Here is a 23,138-nt window from a genome sequence, read left to right on the forward strand (position 1 = left end):
ATAAAGTAATCAAATTTATAATTAAATCGATGCAGGAAATGCAACTTTTGGATATATGGAGGAAACAACACCCAAAGGAAAAGGAATATTCATATTATTTGAGTAGACATAAAACATACTCAAGGATAGACCTATTCCTGTTATCAGACCATATTCAAGGAAGAGTTAAGAAAACGGAATATCACTCACCCCTGTTATTGGCAATAGAGTTAGAGGACATCCCACCAAGAATGTACAGATGGAGATTAAACTCCATGCTACTTAAAAGACAGGATTTTAGAGAATTCATTGAGCGACAAATTAAAATGTACTTTGAAATAAATACGGAATCAGTGAAAAATAAATTTATACTATGGGATGCAATGAAAGCATTCATCAGAGGACAGATAATAAGTTATGTAACTAAGATGAAGAAGGACTACAATCGAGAAATAGAACAGCTGGAAAGGGAAATAACAAATACAGAAAAAGAATTAGCAATAAAGAAAGATACAACTAAAAGAAGAGAATTGACAGATAAGAAAATAAAATATGAAACACTACAAACATATAAGGTGGAGAAGAACATAATGAAGACAAAACAGAAATATTATGAGCTAGGAGAAAAAACGCACAAAATACTAGCGTGGCAGCTTAAGACAGAACAAACTAAAAGAACGGTATTGGCATCAAGGAAAAAGGACAAACAAATTACATATAACCCAACGGAGATCAACGAAAACTTCAGGGAATTCTACGAACAATTATATCAAACTGAAAACTAAGGGAAAGAAGACAAAATAGATGAATTTCTAACTAAAATTGAACTACTGAAATTACAAACAAAGGAGCAAAATAAATTAATAAAACCATTTGAAATAGAAGAAATACAGGAGATATTAAAAAAACTACCGAACAATAAAACACCGGGAGAGGAAGGACTCCCAACAGAATTCTATAAAACATTCAAAGACATATTAATTCCTCCTCTCCTGGAAGTAATGAACCAGATTGAAAAAACACAAAACATACCAGATTCATGCAAAACAGCAATAATTACAGTAATACCAAAGACGGGGAAAGATCCACTAACACCAGTATCGTATAGACCAATATCTCTACTTAACACAGATTATAAGATAATAGTTAAACTATTAGCAAACAGATTGGCCGAATGTGTACCAAAAATAGTAAAACTAGACCAAACTGGATTGATTAAAAAAAGACGAACAACGGACAATATCTGTAAATTCATTAACTTAATCCATGCAGTACAAGGAAACAAAACTCCAACAGTAGCGGTTGCTTTAGTCGCAGAGAAAGCCTTTGACAGAGTAGAATAGAATTATTTATTCAAAGTACTACAAAAATTCAACCTACCAGAGAAATATATTAATTGGATTAAAGCATTATATAAGGGACCATTGGCAAAAGTGACAATAAATGGATATATATCAAACCAATTTAAATTAAGCAGATCCACAAGGCAGGGATGTCCACTATCTCCCTCACTGTTTGCGTTAGCTATAGAACCACTAGCAGAACTGATAAGAACAGAAAATAAAATACGAGGGATAAAAATAAAAGAGGAATATAAAATCAGTCTATTTGCAGATGACGTTATAATACACTTAACAGAACCAGAAATATCAATAAAAGAATTACATCAGAAATTGAAGGAATGGGGGGCGTGGCAAGATGGCGTAAGGATCAGACGTGCCTTCCAGTCCTCTCCTGACTCTATCTTATTGCTTTGTCTAGAAATGCCCATTAAAATTCTTTAAAAGTTTAGATAATTTCAGTGCTGTTAATTTAACTTATGATGGTACAATTGGTGGAAAAGAGCAAAAAAAAATGACAACAGATCATCAAAAAACTACATTTTCCAAAAGTTCAAGTTTTGGAGCCTACCTACAGGAAAGACACTGGGACTCAGCGTGAAATGGATCCCAGGAGAGAGGTACAGTGTTCGGATGTAGAGCTCTATGTTACATTGGTAGAGCCCCCTAAAGAGGGCGCCAAACAGCCTTTAGAACAAAGAGTTGATCAAAGGAATTTGCCAACTGTAGAGATGGCGCTGCAAACTGCATCTCTTGAGATAAAAGAACCTATACAACTTGATGTACTGGGAGAACTTAATACATTATGGACTGGGGAAAACCCCGGCCAGCGTCCTCCAGTTATTGCTGGAGAGGCTGTGGCTGGGGTATCCACATGCAGTCATACTACAAGGAAGGCAACCAGAATGGTTATGCAGAAGAAGCAGGAATCTGTTGAGCCAAAATCTCTTCCAATTGAAAAGATTTTTGTGAATCTTGAATCTAAATTATCTTATACAATGCAGGGATTATCCAAGATTATGACTGAACTTGGTACTAGGTTTAATACACTGGTGAAAATACATTCTCAACAGATGGCTGAGTTTGGAGCTTTTAAGCTTGAAGTGAGAGATAAATTTAATTCGTGTGAAGAAGATATAGACGAAATACGGGATCAAGTTTTTGATGTGACCAAAATGGTCGAAGACTCAAAATAAAAATTTGGTGAAAAAGATTGATTATTTGGAAAACCAATCCAGATGGAACAATATAAAGATTATTGGTTTGCCGGAAGGTATCGAGGGACCAGACCCAAGAAAATTTTTTACTGAATGGATTCCGCAGGTGCTGGGTCAAGAACATTTCCCGGAAGGTATAATACTGGAACGTGCTCACAGAGCCTTGCGTAGAAGACCTATTTCAGGTCAAAGTCCAAGACCTGTTTTGGTTCGTTGCTTGAATTATTACGACAGAGAAATAATTTTACGAGTGGCTATTAGAAATGCACAACAGAGAAAATCACCCTTGATGATTCAAAATAATCGAGTTTTCTTCTATGCGGATTTGAGTCAAGAAGTTATGTTCCAACGACGCGAATTCATTCCTGCTAAAGAGTTGTTGTGGAAGAAAGGTTACAAGGCAACCTTTAGATATCCAGCTGTTTTGAAGGTTTTTCAAGATGGTTACCAACCAAAGTTCTTTGATTCTCCTTTTTTTTTGTATTATTAGATTAAAGAGTGAAGGGGTTTTTTTTTGTTTAAATATAAAAAAAAGCATAAGAAAGTATTTGATTGTTTAAAAAACTAAAAATTGATGTGGTTTTTTTTGTAAAGTTTATTCAGTAGATAAGGAATATCTGAAATTTAAATGTGAATGGAATGGATAAGTTTTTTTTTATTGTTTCTTTAACTTTAAAGTGAAAGGAGTGGTAATTCTGGTGTATATTATTTTGCTATTTTAGTTATAGAACGAAGGGAATAATGGTGAAAGTTAAAAATTGAATTGTACAATTCTTAATGAGGTTTGAATTTTGTTTGTGGTTTATGCTCCATTTGTTGAAGATATAGATTTCATTGTAGATGTGTTTTTATTATTTGGATATCTGAATTTTAAGGTAATGATTGGGGATATTTAAATGTGGTATTGGAGCTTTTATTGGATAACTATTCAAGAGTAAAAGGGAAAAATGGTGGAAGAATACTAAAATTGAATTGTACAATGCTTAATGAGGTTTGAATTTTGTTTTAAGATGGTGGTTTATGTGACTTATATGATGATAGATGTGAAGTTAGTTGATATTTGGTGAAGGTTTATCTCTATAGAGAAAGTTTTTTTTCATTTTTTTTTCATGCTACAATTTTTTTTAAGAATTGATTATTGTTTAAGAATTTTTGATAGATAATGTTACTAACTTTACTAATTTTTTATATTAAGTTTGAGTTAAATATATGTTTCATCTTAACTCCATTTGTTAAATATATGCATTTAAGTTTGATTTAAATATGTTTTTTAAGTCTGATTACTTTTCTTTTTGTTAGTATTTTAATCGGTTATGTTTTTGTTTTTTTTTGTAAGTGGGTTTTTTTCTCACATATATTATTACTTTATTAATTCTTCACTCTTTATTTTGGGGGGGGAAAGGGGGGTTGGACTAATTTGAGTTGGGTTATTAATGTGTAATAATTATTGGGGAGGATATAGTTTATTTAGATTACTGATACTGTATTGTAATTTTATTATTTTATTCTTAATTTTTTTTAATGTAATCCTATATGTTATTCATGTTATAAAATCTTAAATAAAGTTTAAAAAAAAAGAAATTGAAGGAATATGGAGAAGTATTGGGTACAAGATCAATGCAAATAAAAGTGAGGCAATGCCAATGAATAATGCGGATTTCACAAAGTTTAAGGAAGAATCACCATTTAGATGGCAAACACAAGCAATTCCATACCTAGGTATACAACTAAATAATAATCTCGGCCATTTATGTAAACTAAATTATCAGCCATTAATGAAAAAATTACAAGACGACTTAGAGCACTGGAAAGACTTACCACTAACACTGATAGGAAGGATAAACTGTATTAAAATGAACATCTTCCCAAGGATACAATACCTATTTCAATCATTACCAATTCACCTAATAGAGAAATTCTTCAAGGAGCTAAAAAAAAAAGGAAATTCTTATGGAAAGGGGGGAAACCGAGGATAGCACTAGATAAATTAACAGAATGGTACAAACAAGGAGGCTTACAACTACCAAACTTTAAAAATTATTATAGAGCAGCACAATTAAGCTACCTATCAGATTTTTATCAAACAAGGGAAAAACCAGATTGGACCAGATTAGACCTAGATAAAATAGGGGAGAAGATACCTGAGCATATACTCTATAAGTGAGATGAAAAATTGGTGCAACGTAGGAATTCACCAGTATTACACCATCTCCTCAACATTTGGAAGAAGATTCACGAAGAAAGGAATAAAATAAATTATCAACTACCAAAATTAATACTGACACAAAATCAACTAATCCCTTTCACAATAAATAACCTTTCTTTCAGAGAATGGAAGAGAAAAGGGATCAAAAGAATAGAAAATTGTTTTTCGGGAAATAAATGAACAAATGAAGGACAAATATAATATAACTCATGATACAAGGTTTGCATACCACCAACTGAAAACCTACTTGAAGGACAAATTGGGAAACAGTCTGAGGTTACCAGAAGGAAGCAATTTTGAATATGTGATTACAGACACAATGATAATTTAAAAATTTATAACAAACACATACATCAAACTGCAAGAAAAGGAGAACGAGGAAACAAACTGTAAACCTAAACAAAAATGGGAACAAGATCTAAACATATAGATAAAGAATGAAACATGGGAAAAGCTATGCTCCGGACCATGAGAAATACAATATACACAAGGTTACGCATGATACAATATAATTGGTTACACAGGCTATACATCACTCCCCAAAAGTTAAATAAATGGGACCCAACAATATCAGACAGATGTTTTCGCTGTAAAAAGGAAACGGGAACAACAATTCATGCAATTTGGACATGTGAGAAAGTGGAAATATTTTGGGAAGATCTAAACGAGATATTAAATAAAATCACAAAAAACAATATACCAAAAAACCCAGAGATCTTCCTTCTAAGTAATATAAGAAATAAAGAATTTGGACTCAATTTGGATGGAGCACAAAAAAGATTTATTATGATAGCCCTAGCTGTAGCAAAAAAATGTATTATGTCAACCTGGAAATTAGAAGACAACTTGAGAATACAACAATGGTACATAGAAATAAATAAATGCATTCCATTAGAAAAAATAACATATAATTTAATAAATAACATCACAATATTCGAACAAATATGGGAACCATACATGAAATACAATAGAGAAATCCTACCATAAACCTCCACCACCTAAAATGACAGTAACAACATTGTTTAACGGATTTAATGTATCTTATAGATTGAACTTTGAATAAATGGGAAGGGGGAGAGGGAGGGAGGGAAGGGAGGGGGGAAAAAGGGGAGAAAATGACACTATATATTCAAGAGAAAAAAATGTCTGTATGTATTTTGGTCAATATGGTTTATTGTGTAAAAAATAAAAAAATTAAAAAAAAACTATAGGATTAGTCTGGAACTGGAGAGGGTAAATTTGGAACAGATGTAATGTGGAAGCTGCTAGGAACCACTTGCATGGGGTTCTAGATAGGTTTATCCCACCGAGACAGGGAAACAATGGTGGGAAAATTAAATCAAGGTTGACCAAAAATGGTGAGAAGCTAGCTAGGTAAGAGGAAGAAGGAAACATGCAGAAGGTTAGACAGCAAAAAGCAGAAAGGGCTCATGAGAATTACATGGTTGTGAGACAAGAACTTAAAAAAGATCTTTGGCGAGCCTGAAAGGGGATGAGAAAGCCTAGGCAAGCAGGATTAAGGAAAACATAATTTCCAAGCAAGAGCTGTGAGAACAGCCTTTCTAGTCTGTGCCCAATTATTATCCTGCCTACTCCCACTGACATACAGCTGGATCAGATCCATCAATGTACCTGTCCAAACTTTTCTTTAATATCAAAAGTGTCTGCATTAACCAATTCAGCTGGCAGCTCATTCCACATTCCCAGCACTCTCTGCATTAAAAGGTTCCACAGGTATTCCCTTTAAACTTTTCCCCTTTCACCCTTAACCTATGTATTCCAGCTTTCATCTCTCAAATCCTCAGTGGAAAAATCTTTTAGAGCATGGATCAATGTGTGGGATCAGAATGTTGTAACCATTACAGAAACTTTGGCTGATACAAGGACTGATTGTTTATCTATTTGTTTATTCAAATCTACTTCCCATTTTTGTCTAGATTTGCCCTATTTTTCGAGCTTTTTTTTGTAGTAACCTATTCAGCATTGAAATAAATATGTTTATATTTCCATTATGTAACAATAATTCTAATTTTGTCTCTACTGGTAATAATGACTTTTGACCATAATTTTCACATAAAAATTTCATAACTTGATAACAAAATCTAGTATTTTCAGATATTTGGAACTTCTTCAAAAACATCATAAATCTTCTTAATTCTCTCACTGCCAAATCTTTAAAAATTTATTTTCCATGGAAAATTGAATCAATTTATTCTGAAATAATGGTGTTTATCTTGACAATCATACTCCTTCCTCAATTTCTTTACCAAGCTTATTCCAAAGCTCAATTACGTGCTTAATATAAGAGTCTTTCCATTCATTGTTAACAACATTAAATTCCATTTATAAATAAAATCTTGTGGGTTTGTTTCCCCTATTATATGGTCTATATATACCCAAGCTGGAATTTTATTTAAACACAACTGGGCAGCTTTATAATAATTCATAAAATTAGGGAATTGCAAACCTTCTAAATCATAATTCCAAATTAATTTATCCAAAGAAACCCTTGCCATTTTTCTTTTCCATAAAAATTTCCTAACACAAGCATTGAATTCTTTAAAAAGAATTATCGAGGAATTGGAATAGGAATCGATTCTAGGAAAAACATTCATCTTTACACAATTTACACCTCCTACTAAAGTAATGGGTAATGAATTCCATCTTTCCAAATCTTCCTTTATTCTTTTTAATAATGGGAGTAATTTAATTTAAATAAATGTACTAATTCAGCTTCCACCTGAATACCTAAATATTTAATTCACACATTTGGCCACTTAAAATCAATTACCTTCTTACAATTTGTATAATCCCCTTTTACTAAGGGCATCATTTCACTTTTTTCCCCAATTAATTTTATAACCAGATACTTCTCCATATTCTGTTAATCTAAATTTAAGTTGTCACAACAAATTTAACAGATAGGTTAAATAAATCAAAATATTATCTGTAAACAAACTTATTTTCTGATCTTCCTGATTCAATTTAATGTTCTTTATTTTTGTATCCTGTCTTATTAATTCAGCAAAGGGTTCAGTTGCTAAAACTAATAAAGCAGGAGACAGTGGACAACCTTGTCACCCTGATCTAGTCAATCGAAAAGTTGTTGAAATTTTACCACTAGTCACTACTTGTGCATTAGGGTTCTTATATTTTATTTTAATCCAATCAATACATATTGACCCTAACAAAATATCTCTTAAGACTTTAAAAAGATCCCTTTCTAATCTATCAAAGCTTTTTCTGCATCTAAAGCCACTGCAACACTTCAATCATCTCTTTTTTGAACTTAAAGTATTAAACTAATCAACTTTTTCACATTATCTGCAGATTTATCAAATCCAATTTGATCCATATGTATTCATTTTGGTAAATATTTTAACAATCTATTTGTTAATACTTTAGCTAATATCTTATTAATAATGAAATCAGTCAATATAAAGCTAGTTTCAATAGATCTCTGACTTTCTTAGGTATTACTATAATAACTGCTGTTAAAAAAAGAATCTGGAAGAGAATGTGTTTCCAATGCTTGATTTAATACCTTCATAAATGGAGGTATCAAAAGATCCTTTGTTTTATAAAACTCTATAGCAGTGGTTCTCAAACTTTTTCTTTCCACTCTCATACCACTTTAAGTATTCCCTATGCCATTGGTGCTCTGTGATCAGTAAGGCATTGCTTAAGGTGATATGTGGGTGGAAAGAAAAAAGTTTGAAAACCACAGTTTTAATCATACCTAATTGACTCATTATGTGCACTGTTTCATAACTCCAAAGGAAATGGGCCCATGACAATTTTTCTCAAGCAAAAGAAAATGGTTGAGAACTACTGCTTTATAGAAAACCCATCTTCCCCCTGTGACTTATTATTTTGTAATGAATTCATTAATGACCTCCTTCACTGTAAAAGGAGGATTTAAATCTTTTTGCTCTTGAGCATTAAAACTAGGTAATATTTATTCTTATATCTAACCATCCCAGTATGCTTTTTTTTTTAAACTGCATTAATTATTCTGTATGTTCTTCTTTTAATTGCCAGGTTAAAACTTTGTGATCCCTTTCTCCAAATTCATATTTCTGTTTTGTTTTTTGAATTAAATTTTCAGTTCTATATATGTGAATAATATTAAATTGAAGATTTATATTTATTAATTGTCTCTTCTTTTCTTCAGAAGATTTCTTTTGGAACTCTTTTTTTCCAATTCGCCTATAACTTGTTCCAACTGATTAATCCCTTTCAAATAATCTTTCTTAATTTTAGCTGAATAACTAATAATCTGTCCTCTTAAATAAGCTTTAAGTGCTTCCCATGTAACAAATGTATTCTCTATTGAATTAGAATTTATATCCAAAAATATTGAATGTTTTCTTATAAATCACAAAAGTTCATTCTTTTTAACTACATAGTATTAAACCTGCATCTATATGATGAAGGTTCTTTATCAGGCATTGTACATTCAGTTAAAATTGGAGAATGATCTAATAAAATTCTAGATTTATATTCAACAAAATTAATGCTTCCCTATAACTGCAGAAGTTAGAAAAAAATCTATTCTTGAATAAAAACCATGTCTATGGGAATAAAATAATAATCTCTCTCCTTAGCATTTAATTTACACTTTGTTAAGTTCATCAAACTCAATGTAATTTTAGCCATTTTAGTTTTTGTTGTCAATTTAGTTTATTTATCCAATATAGGATCAAAACCACCCCCTATTAATAGTTTTTGTGTGACCCTGACAAATGCAAAAAAGTCTCACATATAAAATTCTCATCATCTACATTTGGAGCCTAGATATTCGTGTGTCTCCATTTTGCAGAATAAATTTAACAATTAACTAAGACATATCTTCCCACAGGATTTGTTATTACATTTTTAATTTTCACCAGTCATGTTTTCTTAATTAATATTATTATTGCTCTTGCTTTGGAATTAAAGGATGAAGATACCACTTGACCAACCAATTCTCTTTTTAATTTCAAATGTTATTTTTCAGTCAAATAAATTTCTTGTAAAAAATACTATATCAGTTTTCATCTTCATTGAACCATAATGTTTTTTTCTTTTAATTGGACTATGAAGCCCATTAACATTAAAACTATGAAAATGTAAAGTTTAATTACTATCCATTATTTAAATCTAAATCTCTTCCAGTCCCACCCTCCCAGGTCTCCATCATTCAACACAAGTAACTACTGTGAATATCTCTGTCCCAAAGAAAAAAATATAGAAAAATAAAGAAAAAATAAATAAACAGATTGACATAACCGCCCCCCCCCCCACAAAATCTGAATAAAAAATAAACAGCACTACTGCCCTCCACCATACAGGATGTGGCTCCCGCCACAATATGGCGCATGACAGATAAGGCAATCAAGGTATCAAACATCCACTTCCCCCACCCCAGTTAAGAAAATATTAATTAAATTCAAAATAGCCTTTCTGCAGCCACTTCCAGGTCAGTGTTTACTTGGTCATCATCAATTATGACTGTTTGACTTTGTTCCTCCAGATCTGTCTGCAACTCCTGTTGACAGCTTGAAACGTGTAATGATACAGCCCTCTTAGCTGTAAGCTGGATCTCTATCACCTCCCTTTGCACTTCTCCTGCTCCCCAATGATCTTCTTTAATTGAAGGAAGACATTCTGCAGAAACTCTTGCTTCTTCCACTGCCGCAAAAAAATTTAGATTGGTTGTTATCTAGAAACATCTTTAATATAGTTGGGTATCTGGGGGGCATGTCATGTGATGATGTAAAGTTAGTAATAAAATTCCGACTCTCCCCGAAAAAGTTGAGGTTAGCACAAAATTCAGGGGAGCAAAGGGAATGTTTGCTGGCTGCCACATGGTGCGGTTGTAGATGAGGGAAATTAAAAAGGGTGCCTTGATAATGTGGGCCTTTTTGGGGTTTTCTTGTTTCTTAGGTTTTCTATTTTCTACACATATATTTGTATAATAGACCCAATAAACTATAATGCCTTTGTTATGTTAGAGGGGATTTGGAAGATGCAGGCTGGATGAAGGGAAGTAATTTGATTAAAAATTATTGAGAAGATTAACTTTTAATGTCAATGGGATACAAAATCAAATAAAACATTTAAAAAAATTGGGTAGCAAAAGTAGTGGCAGCTTCATTCAATTGCAATAATGATCAATAAGATCCAGCAGGTAGGTAGGTTTTGGTAGAATGTCAAATATACTCAGAAAATTGGACCTTGTTGAATTTATATGCTCAAAATGTAGAAGATAATAAATTTATGCAAAATGTTTTTATGAAACTGTCAAATGCCAACAGTAAGATTTTGATGGGAGGAGATTTTAATTTTAAATGGACAGATCAGGAAAATACACAGGAGATAGTAAAATGTCTAAGGAAGTAAAAGAATTAATGGTAGATATGGGATTGATAGTGTTACAGAGTTTTGTGTTGTGTATTGGCCTATGTGCTGTGTGGTTTTAGTTATGTTAAAAAGTGACAGTTTGCTTGAGAGAGCCAAGGTGAAGGTGGACTGCTGAGAGAATGGGAGATGGACTGAGCATGTGCAGAAAATGATCTAAAAATTTCTGGACTTGGATGATAAACCACCACTGGGGATGCTGTGGAGTGGAAGAAGGCCCAGAGCATGAGTCATGGTCTGGAGGACAGTTTAGAATGTTGGAATTTCAAAAAGGATGAACATTCCGAAGGCAGCCAGAAGGATCTGGATCAAGCCATTGTTCCTCTCTCTGCAAGCAACACAAAAAGACAACTTTGAATTTTGTGCTCTCTCTCTCTCTCTCAAAGATCTTTTAGCTTCAGTTTACCAAACAAACTGAATTTTGTTTATGATCTTTGCTTCAGTTGAGATCGAAGTGTGTTTTGTGCTAAGTTTTTCTGTAGGCTGGTTGAAAATATAACTTAGACTTGAATTACATATGTTATATTTAGGCTGGGGAATTTATTAGTTTTACACTGTTATAGAAATTTGCATAGTAACCAGTGGGCATTGTTATAAAAGGCGGGATTTTTGAATTAAAGTTTGAAGGTGAATTTTTGTTAATAAAGTAATTGTTCATCTTTACCCATGTGTGATATACCTTCTTTGTGGTTGCTGGTTTGATCTTGTACCAATAGATATTTGGAGAAAAATACATATGAATGATAGAGATTATTCATTTTCATCCTTTCGCCATAGGACATATTTTCAAATTGACATGTTTTTATTGACAGCTCAAGTTCAACCCAGAATTCAATAGGTGGAATATCTGGCTCATACTATCTCAAACAATTCTCCTTTATTATTGTCAATAGTATGTGAAGAAGAAAAAAATATTGGATATGGGTGGAGATTGTATAAGGTATTGTTGAAAAAGAAAGATTTTTATGATTTTGTAAGAAAACAAAGTTTTTTATGGAAAATAATAAAGATTCGGTAAAGAATAAATTTGCCTTAAAGGCATATTTAAGAAGACAAATAATTAATTATACAGTAAAGTTTAAAAAAAGACTATTTAAAAGAAGTAGATCAATTAAAAAAGAAATAACTGATATAGAGAGAACAATACAAATTAGTCCAAATGAGGAAAAGAGGAAATTAATGAAAACAAAAAAGGTCAAGCTGAATATGATACAAACATACACAGATGAAAGAGATATTATGCAAAGGTATTATGTACTGGGAGAAAGAGCTCATAAGGTGTAGGCATGGCAGTTAAAGAAAGTACAGGTATCTAGGACTATAATAGTAATGAAGGACAAAAATGGTCAGATGGTTTATATCGAAGGAAATAAATGTAAGTTTTAGAGAGTTTTATGATAAATTATATAATTCTGAGTTTAAACAAGGAAATTAAAATGGAGCAATATTTGGAATAAATTCAAATACTAAATTTATGTGAAGAGGAGAGGAAAGAATTATCTAATTCCTTTGCAGAAGATGAGAAATTATGTTTTGAAAACATTACAAAATAATAAAGCACCAGGAGAAGATGTTTCCCCTGTGGAATTTTATAATGAATTTAAGGAACTGTTAGTGCCAATTTCTAAAGGGAGATTAGATCAAATGAGAGAAGTAAATAATGTACTAGATTCTTTCAATATGGCATCGATAATGGTAATATCAAAATAAGGGAAAGACCAGTGTACAAGCAGCTTCATATAGACCAATATCTTTGTTAAATGTAGACTATAAAATTGTATCCAAATTGTGGGCCAATCATTTGGTTAAGATTCTTCCAAAATTAATCAATATGGACCAGACGGGGTTTATTACAAAAAGAAAGACGCCTGATAATATAGTGCGATTTTTAAGTTTGATATATTAGCTCAAAAAAGGAAATTTCCAGCAGTAGTGGTTACTTTAGATGCAGAAAAAGTGTTTGATAGATTTGAATGGAATTTTTTTTATTTAAGGTGTTATATAAGTTTGGATTTCATGAGATATTTATAAAAGGAATAAAGCTATTGTATAATGAACCAAAGGCAAAAGTAGTAGTAAATGGTCAAATGTCAAGCTTGATTAGATTAGAATGGTCTTCTAGGCAGGGTTACCCACTTTCACCATTTCTATTTGCATTGGCAATAGGACTGTTAGTTGAAATGATTCAAAGAGATGAAGAAATTACTGGCTTTGATATAGGAGCTAAAGTTAATAAAATTAGTCTTTTTGCAGATGTTGTTATAGCATATTTGACTAAACCAGGAATTTAATTGAATAGATTAACTGAAAGATTAATAGAATATGGGTTAGTATCAGAATATAAGGTTAAAGTAGATAAAAGTAAAATGATATCAATGGTTAATGCGAACACTACATAATGTAAAAAGTTAGTAAATTTTAAAGGCAAAATGAGAGAGTTAAATATTTGGGGATAATAGTAAGTAAACAATTTAATAATTTGTATAAATTGAATTATTTACCACTTTTAAAAAGATTAGAGAATGATTTTAAAAGATGGGTGAATTAATAGGACAGGTGAATTGTGTTAAAATGAATACTTTTCCAAGAATCAATACTTACTTCAAACATTATCAATTCAGATGCCTGAAATGTTTTGTGGATTATTAAATAAAAGTATTAGAGAGTTTTTATGGAGAGGAAAATCAGCAAATGGAAAAGTTAACATAGAAAAAAGATCAAGGAGGTTTGACATTACCAAATTTTAAAAATTATTATACGGCAGCTCAATTGAGATTTTTGTCTTCTTGGTATCAAAGAGGGGAAATGTACCGGGGGTAGATATTGAGTTGAATAATATAGGTGAAGAAAGTCCAGACCAAATATTGTATAAATGGAACTATGAAATGTTTAAAGGTAGAAAAGAAGTACCAATTTTAAAACATCTGTTTCGAATATGGAAAGGGATACGTGTGGAAAGAGGGATAAATAATCAGTTGGCTCATTTGACTTTAAGACAAAATCAACTTCTTCCATTTACAATGAATTCTTTATTTGACATTTGGTATGAAAAAGGTATACAGAAAATATGAAATTGTTTTAGAGATTCAATTCTCATGACATTTGATCAATCAAAGGATAAATATGGGATATCGCAAAATACATTATTTGTATATTATCAATTAAGATCATATTTGAAGAAGAAAATAGGAATAGATTTGAGACTTCCGGAGCATAGTCAATTTGAATATGTTATAACAGATACTTTTATTATTCAAAGATATAGAACCACTATGTTTAATAAATTACAAGAAACAAAGGAGAAAAAAGATCTGTATAAAACTAAATTGAAATGGGAACAGAATTTAAATATACAAATTCAAGAACAAATATGGATGAAACTGTGTAGAGACTGTGTAACTAATACAATTAATGTTAGATATCAAATGGTTCAATATAATTTTTTACATCAAATGTATTATACACTGTATTAGTTGAATAAATTTAACCCAAATTTTTCTATTCATTGTAAAAAAGAGGTTGGTAAATTTTTGCATTCAGTATGGTTGTGTGAAAAGGTAAAAAGATTTTTGGAAAGAATTATGTACTGTGCTAGCGAAGATATTAAAAGTAAAGGTTAAATTAGATCCAATAACCTTTTTGTTGGGTAATATATATGATAAAGATATCAAGTTGGGGTTAGAGTTAGACAAATATAAAAAGAGTTTTTTCTGTTTAGGTAAGACATGGAAAATGGAAAGTAATGTAAAAATAGAAAAATGGTTTAATTAAATAAAACATTGTCTCCCATTAGAAAAAATTACTTATGAGAGACAATATGATATGATAAATTTTGTCAAATATGGGAGCCTTGTATGAGATTTATGGATATAGATTAATCCAGACCTTCTAATCCAACTACCCCTTGAAAATATAGTATTTATATAATGGTTTTATAAACGTAATTATGTGTTTCTATGAATGTGTTCTTCCTTTCTTCTTTTTTCTATCTTTTTCTTTTTCTATCTGTAGGGGTTTAGGAAGGTGGGAGGAAGGGGAGGGAAATTGAAAATTGTTTAGTATCTATTGTGTAATGATATAGCAAGCTAATAGATACAATTTTTAAAAAAATTGTGTCTGAATGTAAATTTATAACCTTTCTTCCAAAGAATCACTTTTAATGGATGGAACTATTTTCTTCTATCCAACACCCCCTTTCTCAAATCCATATAAAAGAACATTTTATTCCCATCATAGATCCCATATTTTGTCCTGCCTTTTGGACCGCTACTCAAATTTTTTTCTTTATTTGATAACGTTAGCATTTCACTAACACAGCCCTGAATTGGCAGTGGCTTCCTCCTTAAGGCTCTATGAGCTCTCTCCAATTCAATTCCATTGGGAAAATTTTCTTCTCCCAGAACTCTAGGAAACCATGTTTGAAAAATTCCCTGAGGTGCCGGCTGCTACACAATTACAAATCTATAGTCTTTCTTCATACAAAAGGGAGCTTAATGATAAATAGAATGCAAAAATGACAGACAGCTTTAATCAAAGATCGGGGGTTGATGTAGGTGGTTGTTCTTTCTATCCTTCCCCCCACCCCCATGTATCTGCTTTTACACTTTTCCCAGATCTGCTGCAAAGCTCATTGACCTGAAGCATAACCATTCTCTCTCTCTCTCTCTCTCTCTCTCTCTCTCTCTCTCTCTCTCTCTCTTGCATGACATCTTGAGATTTTCAGCATTTTGTTTTCATTCTTCTAAGAAGTTTGAGGGCTTCAGTAAAATCACCTCTCCTTTTTTCTAAACTTAAGAGACTACAAGACCCAGTTTGGTTAATTTCTTAACATATGACAAATCTTAGTTCCCAGAGATCGATTTGATTAAATTCTACTACGCTTTGTCAAAAGTACATCCTTCCGCAGGTAGGGAAATCTAATAATATTCCAGTTGCAATCTCATCAGCACACGCTGAAACTGGTTTAAAATTATACTTTAACCTCTACTCTTGTATTCAAATACTTCTGTAAAGTGGACAATATATTACTAGACTTCTGAACCGATGCAGTGATTAGCAATGATTCATATGCAAGGACACTTGTGTCCTCTAGATGAGCACTTGAATCAAAAATCAGGAGAAGACTATGGGCCAAGTGCTAGCAGATAGTATTGTATGGATAGATACTTTATGTTCAATATGCCCATGATGGGCCAAAGCGCGGGTATGTCTCCATATGAAAATGTGATGGGCAATGTAAATTCACTCCAAAGTAATTAGCTCGATCAAAATGCTCATTAACTTCCAATGTTTCATAATATGGAAATACTGAAGAATCAATTCATTGTCCATTAATGGATATTTGACTTTTTGTGTTAATTAGCCCAACTGATAACAAAATGTTCTTGTATCAGTTAAAAACTTTAAAAATAACAACCAAACATCAGGATGAGTATTTGATTTGTGGCCAGAGCAATCTCATTCTACTGATAATAAGAGTTAAAGCAAACACATGTTTAGAATGAGGTGCCATCTTTAAGCTGATCAGAATGAAGCAATAACAAAGCCCCTCCTAGAACCAGTTGCTCACTGCACAGAAGTTTAAATTTAAATTGAAAATTTAGACATACAGCACGAAAACAGGCCCTTTCAGCCCACGAGCTCGTGCCACCCAATTGACCTTAAACCCCCAGTATGTTTTGAAGAGTTGGGATGAAACTGGAGCCCCTGGGGTAAACCCATGCAGATCCCAGGGAGAGCATATAAATTCATTACAGACAGTGCAAGATTCGAACCCTGGTCCCAATTGCTGGCCCTGTAACAGTGGTGCGCTAATGGCTACACTAACTATGCCACAGCTACTAAGATGGGATTTAATGAACAATTGAGGGGGGAAAATGGCCGGGCCATGGTGAGGTCGTGAGGTGAAGTGGCCTCCTTCTTTTCTATAATAATTCTTTTGTTGTGATTCAAATTAACATTGTTGAAATGTCCCTATTTTCCCCAATTAATTTGCCATGGAAATACACAACAGTGTTGGAGAAAGGCAATAGGCCACACAGCATTTAAAGAAAGTAATGAGTAACCAATGTTTTGGGCCTGGGCAGAAGGTGCCTCAATAAAAGGTGGAGGGGAGAAGGAGTATTTGCTGGTGTCCAATTAAAATTAACTTGCAGGGTCACACAGCATTGAAAGAAAGTAATGAGTAACCAATGTTTTGGGCCTGGGCAGAAGGTGCCTCAATAAAAGGTGGAGGGGAGAAGGAGTATTTGCTGGTGTCCAATTAAAATTAACTTGCAGGGTCACCAAATAATTAACCCAAACTTTAGCAATGTGTAATAAATCCAGCAGCCTGATGCTATTCCCATGACATAGACAGGAAATGTGTTCTGTTTAACAATATATATGTCATGTTGCAGATCCAATGTGACCAGCTTGAAAACAAAATTGGGACTCGGTGAAAAGATAATAAAATCATCCTAATCATGTCTGGGTTTGGTGTCCAATTTGCAACAAAAAGGTCTTCAGCTGGGGAATGACGACTGAAAAGAAGCAGACATGGAGTCCCTTCCAAAAACGTCCAATTCAATGTCTGGATGAAAAATATCAATTACCAGCAGAAAAAAGGATGCAAGTCTTGAAAGTTAACAATGAAGAGAAATACATCCCAACCTGTTCAAAACAAAGGAGTGGTCAATAAAGAGGAAACAAATGAGAAAGATGTTTTGACAATTTTTAAGTGTGACCCAGAAGTGCAGATTGTGTGAGATTATACACTTGTCAAGTTCCATTCTTATTCAATGAAAAGCAGTTGACCTTAAACATTAAATCTCTACATCCCTCCAAAGGTTCAGTCGAGCATTTTTACTGCCTCTGTTATTATTCAATACTGATCTATTCAGTCATTCTGAAAAAAATATCACCAGTAATGGTTTCCCTTCCTGAATCCACACAGGCATCACTGGAATCCCCACAGGGGTTAATGTTGGTCCACCTATTATTTCTCATCAGTATGGCCAAAAATATTGCATCAGTTTATACTGTGCTCTGATCCCTCCATGGTGCCTAAATTGTCAAATTGCCTGATATTCAGTACTGGGGTTGAGCAGAGAGTTCCTCCTTTCCAATAATAGGCATATCCATCATAAACGTTGCCAGCCCCATTCCTTTCTGTGAACGTGAACCAAACTGTTCACATTCTTTATATCATGCTCAACTTCAAACATGTTTCAGAACATGTATTTGAACCAAAAATATTGCCTTCTTTTTCAAGCTCTGTGGGATGACCTTGCCCTAGGCTGTCTGAAACTGAACCCTTCATTTATGCTCATGTATGTGAGTTCCTGTTCATCTGGAGCACTTTGGTCTTTTTGCAACACTGGATCACAGTGAAGCAAAGTAATTTTAAAGCACTCATCTTGTTTATAAATCTTTCTGATATTTTTGCCCTTCCTCATTCTGTAATTTCCTCCAGTCCTTTAAACCCAAGAAATCTACATTCTTTCAATTCTGCTCTCTCTGTCATTGCCAAAACACCAGTGCCTGGAATTCCCTTCCATTATCTCTCCTGCCTTAATTTACCTTTACTGATTAATTTGATTGGAAATATTGCCCTGGTTTGCCATGAAGCATTGAAGAGCGATATGAATGGATATTTCAAGAGTAAAGTCATCCCAAAGCTATCACATCTGTTTGTGATCATTCACACTTTTTCACATATTAACATTCTTACTTTTTTTTTTGCTACGAATCCCAGACACGACTAGGATGATTTTATTATCTTTTCACTGAGTCCCAATTTTGTTTTCCAAGTTCCTGGCCCTCACTTTCACTTCTCCATTGTGTAAGATCTTGGTCTTTTTCTGCTATTACTCATTTTCACATTTCCTCTCTCTCACTTTTCTGATTAAATAATGGATAGTTCAAGACTTCCACCAAGCTTCACTCTTAACATTTGGAAAAGTGGTCACAAACCTTGTGATCTCGCTTGTCAAGATATGGCTTGGACTCATCTCTGTTCGAAAAAAATAGTGCAATTTTCCAAGAGAATCAAGAAATGTATCACAGGAAATGTAACTTTCAGTGGATTGATTTTTAAAAATTATATAGTTTAGAACTTGTTGTTTACAAAGAAATTGTAATGTGGAAACAAATTATAAAAATATCTCTGTGTTTTGACTGAGCAGTAGTTTCAATCCTACATAATCACTTCTATTTTTTTTATTTCTGTTTTCAGTATCACTCTTACTCATTCTTAAATGACATTTTCTCTTCTGCTCGCCAACACTGATAATGGGCTCTGTAGCTATAGTTTCTTGACGTCTTCAACAGAGATAGCAAAGACAGAAAATTAAATTACTAATATCAAAATTTTGGGTAGAAACTGTGCTATAAAAAGTCTACAAATGAAAATAAAGCAGTTGGAATATATATAAAATCCAAACGTATCAGGGACAGATTGTCCAATTCCATTTGTTTTCCAATCTTGGCAACTGGGTGATACCAATTGGTCTGCATTGACACAATAAACTAGCTCCTGATAATCGCAAGATAACAGGTCGATGGATTGATCTCATTACCTTCAACGCTTGGTCAGCAAAGGTTTTGCACAACCTTGCTCCACCTTGACAGAGAAAATGTTTGAACCTGGCATGGCAAAAGATTCGATTTGTCACACGAGCTTTAGTGAATAAGATTACATATTTCAATAGGTTCAGATATTAAAAGGATGTTGGAGGTTAATGACCTTTATCATTATTTATCTGTCAATGCATCACATACACTTCCACAACTTGAATTAAAATCTTAGATCATTTAAAGGCTGTTATTGTCTGTTTTCTGCAGATCCCTGGGTAGAACTTCTGCAGTTTAAATCTTTAAAACCTTCTGTAGATTAGGCAGGCACAACATTCCTTACAAGAGTGTAATTTATCATGTCACTTCAGAGTATAATGCAATTTTATATACAAATGATGGCAATTTTACATCAAATCCAGCAGGTGTAACGTTAACTCGAGACATACATCTAGCCTTCCATGACTCACATACCTCCTGAATCTGCTAATTTCAGATTGTCAGTTTGATCTTCATAAGTGTACAGAGCCCTGTGGAGAAAAAAAGAATTCAGACCAGTTAATTGACGTTGACACATCAATACATGGAGTCCATTCCATCAAAGAATAATCATAAAAGCTAGTGTAAACTAAATTAAGTTTGATGATAGCAAGATTGGGAGGAAAGACAGGCAGTGGTGGAAACATTACTGTAGACAGTTGGAAGGATTGAAATGTGTTTATTTCAATACAAGAAGTAATTAGGAATAAAGGAGATGAACTTGGAGCATGGATTAATACGTGGAATTATGATGCTGTGGCTGGTGCAGAGACTTGGCTGACAGAAGGGCAGGATTGGCTGATGCAGGTACTGGGGTTTAGATGTTTTGAAAGCGATAGGAATGGAGGTAAAAGAGTTGGAGGAGGGGTGTAGCATGACTAATCAGGGATAGTTGTCCAGCTGTGGAAAGGGAGGGCATTGTGGATGGAGTGTCCAGTGAGGAACAGGAAGTGATTGATCATTGTTCTGAGAGTAGTCTGTTGGTCACTAAATAGCCCTCGGGACACTGAGGCGTAGATAAGTAGGTAGATTTTGGAAAGGTGCAAAAATAAGAGGGTTGTTGTTATGGGAGACTTCAACTTCCCAAATATTGACTGGCGCTTCCTTACTGAAAGAGGAATAGATTTGTCAGGTGTGTCCAAGAAGGATTCTTGACACAATACGTGAACAAGCGGCAAGAGGAGAGAAACTAGGTAATGAACCTGGTCAGGTGGCAGTCCTCTCCGTGGGGGAACATTTTGGTGACAGATCTGTGGACAAGGATAGGAGTAGACAACTGGAGAAAGGCTAATTATGAAGGATTAGGCAGGAAATGGGAACAATAAACTGGGAAGAGATGTTCTTGGGGAAAAACACAGAAGTAATGTAGAGGATGTTGAGGGACCACTTCCATGGGTTTCTGGATAGGTTTGTCCCACTGAGACAGGGAAAAGAAGGTAGGAAAAGGGAACCATGCTTGACAAGTAGTTAAGAGAAAAAAGGGATCATGCCTAAAATTTAGGAAGCAAAATCCAGGAAGGATTCATGAAAATTGCATGGTAGCCAGGAAGGAAATTAGGACAGCTCAAAGGGGGCATGAGAAGGTCTTGACAAGTTGAATTAAGGAAAGCCCTATGGCATTCTTTGCATATGTGTAAAACAAGAGGATGACTAGAGTAAATTTGGGGCCCTTTATAGAAAAAAGAATGAATGTGAGCCTGGAGGCAGAGGAAATAGGGGAGGTGCTAAATTAATACTTTTCTTTAGTGTTCACCAGAGAGAGGGACCTTGGATAATGTGATAAAATAGGCTTGTGTGCTGGAGCATATTGAGGTAATGAGAGAGGAAGTGATGAATCATCTTAAAAACATTTCGATTGATGTCACCAGGACTGGGCAAGATAAATTCCATCTAACTACAGGGAGCAAGAGAAGAGATTGCAGGGGCATTGGCAATGATCTTTGCATCGAGTCTTATGCCAGTGGTGGCAAATTATAGGACAGGATTCTTAGGGACAGCATTTACAAGCATTTGGAGAAGTATAGTTTTCTCAGGAAACGTCGACATAGCTTTGTGAAGGGCAGGTCATGCCTCAAGAGCCTAATTGAGCTTTTTGAGGAAGTGACAAAAGAAATTGATGAAGGTAGCATGGCATATATGGATTTTACTAAGGCATCTGACATTGTCTTCCATGGTAAAGTCATTAAGAAAGGCATGAGGATCACAGAACCCTCCTTGGCTATGTGGATCAAAATCGGCTTGCCTATAGAAAGCAGAGGGCAGTAGCAGATGGAATATATTCTGCCTGGCGGTCAATGACTAATGGAATTCCACAGGGATCTGTTCTGGGAACCCTGCTCCTTATGATTTTTATAAATGACCAGGTCAAAGAAGTGGAAAAATGCGTCAGTAAGTTTGCAGATGACACAAAGGTCGGAGGAGTTGTTACATACTCAAACAGTAGCTACAGAAATTAGGTCAGATAGTGTTATATTTAAAATAATATTTTTATTTTTTGTTAAGAACCAATAATATAACACCTTATCTAACTTATCTAAACTTAACCCCCAACTAATTGTGTGTGTGTGTGTGTGTGTGTGTGTGTGTGTGTGTGTGTGTGTGTGTGTGTGTGTGTGTGTGTGTGTGTGCGCGCGTGTGTAAATATCCCAAACCATACAGTTCAGGCCCAATTCTGCGACATCACGACAAAGTCCAGTCTCAGAAATCCAGGGTTAACATGAAAATTCTTAAATAAATTATTTGAAGTGTTTACGAAGGAGATGGGAGAGACCTGGCTAACAGACTGCTATAAACTCACAAAATCCTTGTTGATTTGCTTCACGGGAAATGTCCTTTCAGATGAGGAGTAGTCGAAACTCTCTCTTTCCTTTTTTAGGGGAAATGAAGTGAGTGGCTTCCAGAAAGATTCCAGATCCCTTTTGTGGGTCAGACAAAGTGTGACCTTCCTTTTCTTGTCACAAGTTGGTGCACTGTCCCCTTCAAAAGTGACCTTTCCTTTGGCCATGGTGGGGCACACATCCTCTTTGAGGCCACTACAGTGTAGTATTCTTCAAAGGGCTGCTGCTCCTGTGGTGCCTCCTTAAAATGTCCCCTGATCAAACAGTGTACTGCTTCTTTAATATGCTGGTCACATGCTCTCTTCACCTGTGTTCAGAATAGGGAATTTGAGTTCACGCTCTCCCCAGCCTGTCAGCCCACAGTCAATGTCCAAAGCTTGCAGGGCTTGGAGCTTGATTTGTTCTCTTAAAGCAACAGTCCCACCCAAATGAAAATGAACTGGGAGCATGTAATAGTGCTGTGAGACTGGTGGAGAAGCTGTAGTCATTGGTACTCAACAGAAACTGGATTCTGGATTTTCTAATGGAAAGACCACAGTCCATCCGGGTTCGCAGCAGAACAAGG

The 23,138-nt window shown here is 34.1% G+C and overlaps 1 protein-coding gene across 12 annotated transcripts in view; it reads right to left on the reverse strand.

Annotated features, from left to right (window-relative positions):
- Positions 1 to 23,138, reverse strand: part of dbn1 (drebrin 1) — a 429,629-nt gene that overhangs the window by 195,905 nt on the left and 210,586 nt on the right. For all 12 annotated transcript variants that reach the window (XR_011345015.1, XR_011345012.1, XR_011345011.1 and 9 more), the window contains one exon: positions 20,172 to 20,227. Coding sequence is in view for 6 of the 12 variants with exons in the window: in XM_069899279.1 (XP_069755380.1) it covers positions 20,172 to 20,227 (56 nt within the window). In the remaining 6 variants the exon portion in view is untranslated. The remainder of the gene's footprint in view (positions 1 to 20,171; positions 20,228 to 23,138) is intronic.

Source organism: Narcine bancroftii, chromosome 9 (genome assembly GCF_036971445.1).
Source record: "Narcine bancroftii isolate sNarBan1 chromosome 9, sNarBan1.hap1, whole genome shotgun sequence".
Taxonomy (NCBI): Eukaryota; Metazoa; Chordata; class Chondrichthyes; order Torpediniformes; family Narcinidae; genus Narcine; species Narcine bancroftii.